Here is a 12,010-nt window from a genome sequence, read left to right as displayed (position 1 = left end):
TCATCATACTGGATGCTTTCTCCTAGGCTGGGGACCTCGCCTACAAAGTTACACAGCACAGAGGAAAAGGTCCCACAGGATACATTGCTTCACATCAGTGTCTTAGAACTAAGCGCAGTTTGTTATGCGTGTCAGCACTTTTTCTACAACATTCAGGGTTCTTGGGTCAGAGTAACAGTAGACAACAGGATGGCTATGTACTATGTAAATCGATAAGGGGGAGCAAGATCCCAGTCCTTATGCATAGAATCACTGGAACTGATATATTGCCTACCACACAGAGATTTCTGCAGTTTATCTGCCAGGTCTCCAGAACACAATGGCAGATGCAATAAGCAGAAACTTCCATCAGTACCACAAGTGTGCGCTCAGCAACCTAATCTTTCACAACATCTGCGAAGCACGGGATCTCCCCACAGTGGGTCTTGTTGCAACCCCAACCAATACAAAAAGCCATATTTTCTGTTCCAACGGGGGATGCGGCTGCATATCTTTGGAAGAGACCCTGCTAGTCCCTACCCCACACTCTCTTCTACACCTGCCCTCCAACACCACTAATCCTCCAGACATTAATCAAACTGAGGCAGATGAGGATCATCTTAATAGTGCTGCCTTGGCCCAGACAAGTCTGGGACTCAGATCTGCTTCACCTTTCTGTAGCTATACGTTGATACCGCCTGCTCAGATCGGATCTCGTGGCACAGAATTCAGGTACATGAGCCACTTCTACATTGTATCTCTGATCCTCAAGACCTGGTTCCTTCGTGATTCTCGAATTTAGAATTGGACTGGTCAGCTGAGATCCAATCTGTATTTCTAAATAGTAAGAAGCCTTCCACACATAAAACTCAGCTGCAGAAGTTGACACACTTCTTTTCCTTGGGTTCCTGTCACTCTGTATGTGCTTCTGAAGCACCTCTCTCAACTATTCTTGATTATGTATTGGAATTGAAAACACAGGGACTATGTATGAGTTCTGTTAAAGTCCTCCTGGCAGCCATTACAGCTGTTCATTAACCTATTGAGGGCCTTTTGCTCACCCTACCACAGCCAGATTCCTTTAAGGTTTATATAATTTGTTTCCTGGTATCTGGAACCCAACACCTCCTTAGGACCTCACTTTGGTTCTCAGTGCCTTAAGGAACTCACCTTTCAAGTCTATAGGCCCTATTCATTCCTTCATTGCTCCCTTAAGACCTTAGTCCTGGTAGCCATCCCTTGGCCAAAAGGGTGGGAGCCCTCTGGGTGCTTGTGGCCAATTCACCATATAGTACCTTGTACCGTGACAAGGTCATGCTATGTCCCCATCCCCACTCTCATTGGACTTTCATCTCAATCAGGATATCCATCTTCCTGTATTCTTTCCCAAACTTTATTCCTCAAGAGGAGAAGCTAACTGCCACACTTTAGATGTTAGAAAGGCACTCACCTTCTATCTGGACAGAACAAAAATCTTTAGGATTTCCCCTAGGCTGTTTGTATCCTTCCCTAAAAGAATGAAAGGACAATCAATTTCCACACAGAGATTATCAAAGTGGGTTTCAGTTTGCATCATAGCCTGCTACGAGTCCAGTGGGGTACAACCTGTCCCCCTCCAGGGTGACAGCCCATTCCACCAGGGCTCAGTCCACTTCTGTAGCCCTTTCCTTCATTGTAGAAATTTGCAGGGTCACAACCTGGTCCTCAGCTTACAAGTTCTTCAAACATTGCACTATCCCAGGGGTAGGCAACCTATGGCGCGCGTGCCGAAGGCGCAGGGCCGGCTCCAGACACCAGTGCGCCAAGCAGGCGCGTGGGGCGGCATTTTGCCGGCAGGGCGGCATTTGGCTCTGGCGGACCTCCCACAGTCATGCCTGTGGGAGGTCCACCGGAGCCCCGGAACGAGCGGATCTGCCGCAGACATGACTGTGGAGGGTCCACTCTTCCCACGGCTCTGCTCGAGCTCCCGCAGGCATAACTGCGGCAGGAGCGCTGGTCCCGCGGCTTGGACGGAGCTCCCGCAGGCATGCCTGCGGATGCTCCACCAGAGCCGCGGGACCACGGGATGGTCCGCAGGCACTTCTGCCCCAGCCGCGGGACCGGGGAAGGGCGACGCGAGCGGCGCGGCGCACCGCCCTGCTTGGGGCGGCGGATTTTCTAGAGCCGCCCCTGCGAAGGCGGCACATAAGCTGATTTTCAGTGGCACTCACACTGCCCGGGTCCTGGCCACCGGTCCGGGGGGCTCTGCATTTTAATTTAATTTTAAATGAAGTTTCGTAAACATTTTAAAAACCTTATTTACTTTACATACAACAGTAGTTTAGTTATATATTATAGGCTTATAGAAAGAGACCTTCTAAAAACGTTAAAATATATGACTGGCACGCGAAACCTTAAATTAGAGTGAATAAATGAAGACTTGGCACACCACTTCTGAAAGATTGCTGACCCCTGCACTATCCTATCCATGTCCAAGATGGACACAAAATTGGTGATGCTGTCTTCCAAGCCATCTTGATCTGCCTCTTCAGCACCCCCTCCTCTTTGAGTCACTGCTTGGGAGTCACCTCCTGCCCTCCTTCCCCTCCGCTGCAAAGTCTTTTGGCTCAGAAGTTGAGAAGAAACTGGACCAACAGCAGGTCTTCGCCTCCCTATTTACCCTCACTCTGGAGCACAAGGTTGTGTAGGGTGCAGGCACAGACCTGCAGGCACAGCTGATTCAAATCTCCAGTTGAGAGTGCATGGGTCTGCTCATGTCCTGTGGTGGAGTACCCACGGGGACCAAAACATCTCAAAAACTTAAAGTTACAAAAAAGTAGGTAACCTTTTGGAGAGTTTAGGCTGAGAAAGAAGCAAGAGACTTAGGAAGATAATGGGGAATGTGTTAGGGGACGATGAAAAACATGGGCTTTGCAGGAGAGCGGAGAGTATAATGTTGACAAAAGACTTTGGATACTATTCTGAGAGGGAATGAGGGAAGTCCAGGAAAGGAAGTGGATTGGGAGGGGAGGAGAGAGACATTAATAAACAGGGACAAAACAAAAGTGAAAGGGGAGGCAAAAGATTCTTGACATGGAGGCAGGAGGGTGGTAGAGAAATCTGGGTGTACTAAAATCAATAGGAGACACCAACGGCAAACAGGCTGAACAACATGGACTAGAAGATAAAACAAGATACCCAGTGAAAGAAAGAAAAGGCAGATGTAAAGAAGAACATAAAACAAAGGGAGACAGGAGAAGTATAATTAATTCTTCTAAAAAGGTACAGAACTGCTATGCTAAACAAACTCCCTTGATTTTATATCCTGCGCCGAAAGTTTTGGTCAATGCCAAATCTGTGTAAGTATTAGTATCACGCCAGTAGTGTGCTAGCCTTGTATGTAACATATGCAGGCTTTGGGTCCAATTCTGCAATCCTTTGTTCATAGAGCCTGGGAAGATTGGGCCTTTGTATGGTATTGGAATATATATTTGCAAGGTAGATGTAGGTTACTGTGCAGCCTCTAGGGCAGGGGTAGGCAACCTATGGCACGTGTGCCAAAGGCGGCACGCAAGCTGATTTTCAGTGGCACTCACACTGCCTGGGTCCTGACCACCGGTCCGGGGGGCTCTGCATTTTAATTTAATTTTAAATGAAGTTTCTTAAACGTTTTTAAAACCTTATTTACATTACATACAACAGTAGTTTAGTTATATATTATAGACTTATAGAAAGAGACCTTCTAAAAACGTTAAAATGTATGACTGGCACGGGAAACCTTAAATTAGAGTGAATAAATGAAGACTTGGCACACCACTTCTGAAAGATTGCTGACCGCCGCTCTAGGGTCAGGCTATGGGGCAATCGAGGTCCTCATCCACCCCAGTTTAGGAGCCAAAACTGTTCTTGGACAGAGCTGTTGCATGAGCCTGTTTGTTCTTACAGCAGATAACCAGAAACCTTTTTCTTCTTTATTTCAGAGTAACCATTATTATGTGAAGCCGCGGGTGACAGATCACCAGTTTGGGATCAGGCATTATGCTGGAGAGGTAGGTGTGCATGCTGTATTTTGAAACATGCCCAAGAGGAAGGAGTCAGCAGGTAGAAGGATCTAAGCCACTGAGATTCACCTATGAGTCCTGAGTTATGCAAACTGCTGGGAATGGCAGCTTCACTAAGCTTCCTGCTTTGGATCATAGCCCAGAGGAATAGACATGGGGTTGAGTTGGGTCCCCTAGGTATTACTGTATGTAGCAGGGTGGACCTCTGCTCCTGGTTTGAAGGGGTTTAAAAAGTGGCCTGGCAGGGCTTGAGAGCTGCTGCTCTCAAGGCTGGGCTGATTAGGAAAGTGGCTGCAGCTGGAGCCACGCCCCAAACTGAGCAACAGGGCCTTATAAGAAGGCAGGGAAGCCAGAAGCCAGACAGTCTCTCTCTGCATTCAGAGGGAGATGGGCCTGGCTGCAGGGAACTGAGACAAGGTACCTAGGGTGAAGCAGGGCTGGGGAAAGGCTGGGGAAGCTCCAGCCTAGAAAACCCCAGGCTGCGGCCTAGCATAGGGCAAAAGGTACTGGGGGTTGCCGAGGGCAACCTAGGGGTAGGCCAAGGCAGCAGGTCCAAACCCCCTTTGCCGATGATGAGTACTGGATACTGCAGTCTGCCCCAGCGAACGGGGGCTAGATAGAGATTGGGCAGTAGCCACTACTGAGGTGACGTGGGGATAGTAGGGTGGGGGTTCCCCTGGGAAGGGGCAACCCGGTTAAAGGGCCACCGGGGTCCTGGGAGGGACACGGAGCCAGTAGTAACGGACTGGTGGATCAGCGGCCTGCAGAGGGCGCTCCTGGGCTGGAAAGAGCTAATTCCCCAGAGCAACCAGTAGGAGGCGCCGCAGGGGTGAGTCAACCCGTTACACTGTAATACAAATAATAAAATGTCCTGAGTTGTGATCTCTCTGCTTCTGCCTTGCTGTGTGTCCTTGGGCAAGTCATTTCCCTTGCTCTGTTCCTCAGTTAGCATCTGTAAAATGGGGAGCATGAACTTGACTCACTCCCTAAGTAATTAACTAATGTGTGGGAGTGTTTTGAGCATGTATAGAACTATATTAATGTTAAATATTATTGTGAGTTGCAGCTTTATAACTTCCTCCTCATCTGACCTCATTTTCTTCCTGATGATGGATCTTGATTATGGGAAGATGTAGCAGAACTATGCTGCAGTGTGATGCTCCGTCCCTGGAACTGAGCTCTTGGCATGCATCCTGCTATAATGAGAGCTCCACACTGGAGGGAGAGGAAGGGGTGTTGATGGCTCCACTCTACGGGCAAAAGATGCAGAGGGGCTTTCCACTAGGTGGTTCAATGGTACTGGGGAGGACATGGTTGCTAGATAGTGAGGAAGAGTGTGTTCTCTGCCAAGGATGAGCAGCAGGAATGTCATTGCAGGAGCCACTTTAGACCAGCTCCTACCCAAGACTGAATTTAATGAAGCAGCTGGGACCCTCAGTCCCACAGAGGAGACTGAATGTGCTCAACACAAACTGCATCTAATTGCTGGTCAGACACAGAATGAGTTTTGGTTACACAGATGCCCTGTTCAGCTAGAGACTCCTTCTCCACTCGCAGCTACCTCCTTCCCGTGGGCGCAGGAAATCCCATTCCTCTCCTCAGTGGCTTCATAGCTACCTCCACCCTAGCCTTCCCAGCAAGGCTCAAGATCTTATCCTGCCTCGTAGCTCTTGATAGGTATGGCATGGCTTATACGATATTACATGGTGTCATTTGAATAATAGTCCGTGATCACATATATTGGACTGTGTCATTATAAGGCAGAAGCACAAGATGGCAGAGTCGAAGCTGAATGAACAATCTTAACTCAGATATTTCCTCACTTTTACACTGTTTAACTATGCGACATTTGCATTCTTTAAACTTAGTATTTTACCTGAATTTTCCTCCTAATCCCCCCTCCCCCCGCCCCAGAAAAGACAAAACAAACTTCACTGTGTGGAGGTGTTTGGCTAGACCCTTCTGGATGCTCTGCAGCCTTGCAAGATCCACAGGACTCAGCCCCTCTCTTCCAGACTGGAGACTCTGCACAGCTTTTGCTGTATCCAAACGTGCAGGGACTGAGGCAAGGGCCCCATGGAGCTAACACGATGCACAATGAATGTGCACACTGCTGCACAGATGGGCCTTCCTGGGCTGTACAGTTCACCAGCTGAGCATCATGCACTGGGACCTGCATTTGGGGCCAGATTTTAAAAAATGCTCACAACCCTGCTGCTCCCATCAGTACTTGTATGGCCAGATTTTCTGCAAACCCAGCTGCTTATTTTGGTGCCTAAGTGGGAGCTGAGCTCTTCTGAACATCTGGTCCCAAATGTGGGTGCTGAGACCTTCTGAAAATTCGGTCCATAGTTACAAATGTTCTATACATGCTTCAAATGCCGTTTTCTGTGGGTCATAACTTGATGAAATCTGAACACTCAGGACCATATTTTCACATTTTATCCCAGTCACTGTGGTGCTACAGCTATTTGAAAAATAAACTTACCAGAATATTTTAAAATGGGGAAAGTATCTTTGTGCCCTAGTGCAGGGGCTCTCAACCTTTTTCTTTCTGAGCCCCCCCCCCCACCCCAAAATGCTATAAAAACTCCATGGCCCACAACTGCTTTTCTGCATATAAAAGCCAGCGCTGGCGTCAGGGGCACCAAGGAGGGCAATTGCCCATGGCCCCATGCCACAGGGCCCCCCACAAAGCTGCATTGCTCAGGCTTCGGCTTCCGCCCCGGGGCCATGCAGTGGGGCTTTGGCTTTCTGCCCTGGGCCCCAGTGAGTCTAATGCCGGCCTTGCTTGGCGGACTCCTTGAAACCTGCTCACAGCCCCCAAGGAGGCCCCGGAGCGCTGGTTGAGAACCAGTGTCCTAGTGCCTTCCTACTTCTTTCTTCAGTGATTCAGTCTTCCTCTGTCACTCTGCCACTGTACATTACGCGGGCCTCTCCTCCTGCCTTCTGAGTTAGTTGGTGCTGAGTGAGTGCTGTGTGTGGTGATGTGACAGCAGAACTAGCCGCCGTCTTTCTAGGACATTTCTTTCTCTTACAACTGCAGCCTTCTTGGCAGGACCCTGGAGAAATGTGGGTAAGAGTGCCCTCCCCCAGTGGTCCTGCAGTGCTAGGAGACCCTTTCTGTGGCCCTCCCCCGGTGGCCCTGCAGTGCTAGGAGACCCTTTCTGTGGCCCTCCCCCAGTGGTCCTGCAGTGCTAGGAGACCCTTTCTGTGGCTCTCCCCCAGTGGCCCTGCAGTGCTAGGAGACCCTTTCTGTGACCCTCCCCCAGTGGTCCTGCAGTGCTAGGAGACCCTTTCTGTGGCCCTCCCCCGGTGGCCCTGCAGTGCTAGGAGACCCTTTCTGTGGCCCTCCCCCGGTGGCCCTGCAGTGCTAGGAGACCCTTTCTGTGGCCCTCCCCCGGTGGCCCTGCAGTGCTAGGAGACCCTTTCTGTGGCTCTCCCCCGGTGGCCCTGCAGTGCTAGGAGACCCTTTCTGTGACCCTCCCCCGGTGGTCCTGCAGTGCTAGGAGACCCTTTCTGTGGCCCTCCCCCGGTGGCCCTGCAGTGCTAGGAGACCCTTTCTGTGGCCCTCCCCCGGTGGCCCTGCAGTGCTAGGAGACCCTTTCTGTGGCTCTCCCCCGGTGGCCCTGCAGTGCTAGGAGACCCTTTCTGTGACTTTAACAATGTGGCCTCATTAATTTGTTTGTAAATTGAAGTGCACTGCGATCTGATATGTGAGGGATCTGTCTGCTCTGCTTTAGTGTGCACAGGTGCTCTGTGTGTGCGTGTGTTGGTTCCCATATGGGAAGGATAGTACCTGCCCTGAAAGGTGGCATGTTCCTCTGTGTGGGGAAGGGATTCAGTGCCCTATGCATAGGCTGCTGTGCGTGAGGGTGGCAGAAGGGGTTGGCCACCGTGTGTGTGTGTGTGGTGTGATTGGCAGCTGTGTGTGTATTGTGAGGAGTGGGGGTCAGCAGTCCTCGATCTGTGTGTGTGAATGGGGAAAGACAAGGGTATGCTCTGCTGACAAAACCACCGGTGTAGACACCACTCTCTCAACAAAGGCATGCTTCCGGTGACATCGCTAAGGTTGGCTGGGGAGGCGATGTTCTATGCCAGTGGTCCCCGACCATTTCCGTGGGGCAGGCACCAGACGACTAGCCGCCGAGGACCGTGGCTGCTGGACAAGCAGCCGCTGAAATGCTGCCATGAAGCGACAACGTCAAGAGGTGTCACCACCAAAACACTGCCATGAAGGAGCATCATCAAGAGGCGACGCCACTGAAATGCCGCTGAAATTTTGCGGGATTTCAGCGGTAGCGCTTCTTGACGTTGCCACTTCTTGGTGGCATTTTGGCGTCTGCTTGTCTGGTGGCCAGTAGGCGAGTGCATATGGATGCCATGGTGGGCACCATGGTGCCCGCAGGCACCACGTTGGGGACCCCTGTTCTGCGCTATCAGTAGACTCCTGTCAAGTGTATGCCACATCTACACTAGAGGTCTGCACCAGCATAGCTATGTCATCATAGGCTCGGTAGTGTAGACATGCTACATTTTGAAGGTTTTCTTTGGAACTTTGAGCACTAGAAACAACTTTTTTTTGTAAATGAAAGCCAGGATTCTGATCTCATGGAGAGACTCCAGGGGCCAGGTCTCTAAGCATGTGCCTGTAGTGCCTGGGCATGTAGGAGTTTCCTGCTCTGTTGTCTTGTCATTGGCACGCAGTGGGACTGTGTGCAGGGTGGCCCTGTATGTTGGCATGTGTGGGGGAGGGGGTGTCACTGTGGCTTGAATTGCTTGCACTATTACGTACTAGTCAGCGTGTATTGTCTGTGTCACAGGTATTGTATGATGTGAGAGGGTTTCTGGAGAAGAACAGAGACACCTTTCGGGATGACATTTTAAACATGCTGAAGGATAGCAGGTAAGCAGCCCTTAATGCTCTGCAGGGGAGAATGGAGGCCGGGATGAGGAGACTCTGTGGGACTAAATTGAGCAGAATTCACATGATAGCAGGGTCATGTAGAAGAAAAGTTACTTTATATGATTACCTAAGTTCCTATCTCTCTGTATATTGGCAGCAGGAGAGGGGGCTGGAGAAGAAGTCAGTTTTACTGCATAGAAATTGATACAAAGAAACATGCATTGAGTATCAGCATCGCCTTTGTTATGGGATGGACTTTGCTTATTTCTTTCCATGAAGATTTTCTGTGCCAGAAAGGTGACACTTGGGAACGCCCAAGGGATCCTTTGACTCAGGGAGCTGCAGTACTTCACAGGCATAGCTATGCATGTACATACCATCCTCACCCTCACGTTGCGAAGAGCGGGGGCGAATGGGCATGAAAGGAGATGCTGAATGAGTAGCTGGAGACGGGCGGCTCTAGACGTTTTGCCACCCCAAGCACGGCGGCATGCCGCGTGGGGTGCTCTGCCGGTCGCCGGTCCCGCGGCTCTGGTGGACGGGTCCGCTGGTCCCGCGGCTCCGGTGAATCTCCCACAGCGTGCCTGTGGAGGGTCTGCTGGTCCCGCGGCTTCGGTGCAGGCGTGGGAGGTCCACCGGAGCCGCGGGACCAGCAGACCCTCCCGGCGACGGGCAGAGCGCCCCCCGTGGCATGCCGCCCCAAGCACGTGCTTGGCGTGCTGGGGCCTGGAGCCGCCCCTGGCTGGAGACAAGGAGGAGAAGCCGACAGGACAATTTTACAGGAGCTGTAGTGGTGAAATCTATGCAACATTGATTTGCTGTTTGCTTCTGGGGCTTTCAGATTCTTTGTGCCACATTTGCTGCTCCAGTGTCCAGCACAGCCCCCAACATAAGTTAGAGCAGTCTTAAGGTCTGCTCTAGCTTATGGCAGCTTCCTTACGGATGCCAATGGGCTACTCTGCAGCCTACAATACCAAAAATGCAAACCTCTGTGGCCTCTTCCCATTGTGTCCCTGACCAATCCCATGGCGCTCCCCCATGCTGGGGGCTGCATGGGGCAGAGGGTGTAGGGCTAGCCATGGTGGTCCTGTGCCATCACTGTGCTGGGGGAATCCTCAGGGGGCAGTTACATATCTTTACAGCCTCTTTAAACTGCTAGCAAGGCATAAAGAGCCATACTCAGAATTTTTCTGTCATCTCCCCTCTGCCTGTTTTTTCTTGAGGTTCTTGGTCTTGGGAATCTGGATCAGAGAGCTCCAAACTGAGGACCTGCAATGGAGGGGGACTGGACTTGAGGACACAGGAGGCCTCAGTCCTATGTTCCTAGGACCTTCAGAGGTCACCTCATTGCCATCTGAGGTTCCTTCAAGGGCCTTTGGATACAGGGAGCTCTTACTATGAAATCATCTAGGAGTAAAGGCCCTAGTGTAGGGTCTCAGACACATGGACCATCAGCAGCTACAGGATCTCACTCCTTTACTAGAAGGTGGGCTCGGATATATATTATTTTAGGGATGTCACAGGGTGGCTGGCCCCTTTAAATGAAGTCACAGAAGGCAGTTGTAGGAGGTTCTGGGGGAGAGGCTGAACTGCACACAGTATTCAAGGTGTGGACGTACCATTGATTTATATAGAGGCTTTATGACATTTATTGTTTTTTTATCTATCCCTTTCCTAATGGTTCCTAACTTGGCTTTTTTGACTGCGGCTACACACTGAGTGGATGTTTTCAGAGAACTATCCACAGTGACTCCAAGATCTCTTTCTTGAGTGGTAACAGCTAATTTAGACCCCATCATTTTTTGTTTATAGTTGGGTTTATGTTTTCCAATGTGCATCATTCATTGACATTGAATTTCATCTGCCTAGTTACCCAGTATTGTGAGATCCCTTTGTAGCTCTTCACAGTCTGCTTTGGGCTTAACTATCTTGAGTAATTTTGTATCATCTGCACACTTTGCCACCTCACTCTTTATCCTTTTTTTCCAGATATTTTTTAAATATGTTGAACAGCGCTGGTCTCTGGACAGATCTCTGGGGGACACCACTGTTTACCTTTCTCCATTCTGAAAAATTGGCTGTTTATTCCTACCTTTTTCCCCCTGTCTTTTTAACCAGTTACTGGTCCATGAGAGGACCTTGCTTGTTATCATATGATGGCTTACTTTGATTAAGAGCCTTTTGTGAGGGATCTTGTCAAAGGCTTTCTGAAAGTCCAAGTACAATCTATCCACTGGATCACCCTTGTCCATGTTATAGACAAACTAAGAAACTTTCAGTCAGATGGAAAAGTAAAAACTGCTAGAAATAACAATAATAATAACGTGGAGATACCAGAGCCAATTAATGCCTCTGCATGAAAAAAGGAAAATCAGCAAAAAGATTGGGAATAGACTGCATATGTTTCAAGGCTTAGAGCCTTCTAGGGTAACATGGTTTCAATGGTTCATCTCCAAGAGTGGGTATCTGTGAAGGCAATTACATGACGTGTGACTGGAATACTGTGTGACTGTGCCATGAGAGAAGGGATGCAGCAATCTGGCTGGAACATGGGCTGCTGTTTGTGCAGTTCCTGCATGGAGGTCTGTGTAGCAAGAGGGAGGAGATGTGCTGCCTAAGCCAGAATGCAGAACACTGTCTGTGTAACATCGTGCTTCGAGGTAGTAAGACGCAAGGAATGCAGCTCTGCAGCTGGAGTATGGGCTGCTGTCATGTTGCAGCAGTTTGAGCCTCTGTGCATCTAGAGGGAGGGGATGCCCTGCTGAGCCCTGTGCTGCAGCCACATTGTTGTGTAGTGGTGTTTTGGGAAGGTGTAACTAGGATGCCTGGCACAGGGGTAGGGTGTTGAATTAGCACACAAGCTCTGATTCTTTCATAGCTTACCCTAGAATCTGATGTCCTGTGTTTTCTGTGTCTGATGCTCCTCCTCACCGCCAGGCTGGACTTCATCTATGACCTCTTTGAAAGAGTCTCCAGCCGGAGCAGTGAGGAAACTCTGAAGATGGGAACCCAGAGGCGCAGGCCAACCGTCAGCTCCCAGTTCAGGGTAAGGAATTCCCCAAGAAAGTGAGCGACTCTTCAGAAC

General features: G+C 50.1%; 1 protein-coding gene across 1 annotated transcript in view; it reads left to right on the top strand.

Annotated features, from left to right (window-relative positions):
• Positions 1-12,010, top strand: part of LOC123378542 (unconventional myosin-X-like) — a 277,407-nt gene that overhangs the window by 142,869 nt on the left and 122,528 nt on the right. The window contains exons 16-18 of the mRNA XM_045032485.1: positions 3,939-4,007; positions 8,843-8,925; positions 11,863-11,971. Coding sequence (XP_044888420.1) covers positions 3,939-4,007; positions 8,843-8,925; positions 11,863-11,971 — 261 coding nt within the window. The remainder of the gene's footprint in view (positions 1-3,938; positions 4,008-8,842; positions 8,926-11,862; positions 11,972-12,010) is intronic.

Source organism: Mauremys mutica, chromosome 10 (assembly GCF_020497125.1).
Source record: "Mauremys mutica isolate MM-2020 ecotype Southern chromosome 10, ASM2049712v1, whole genome shotgun sequence".
In the NCBI taxonomy this organism is placed as follows: Eukaryota; Metazoa; Chordata; order Testudines; family Geoemydidae; genus Mauremys; species Mauremys mutica.
This window is presented reverse-complemented; position numbering and strand designations above follow the sequence as displayed.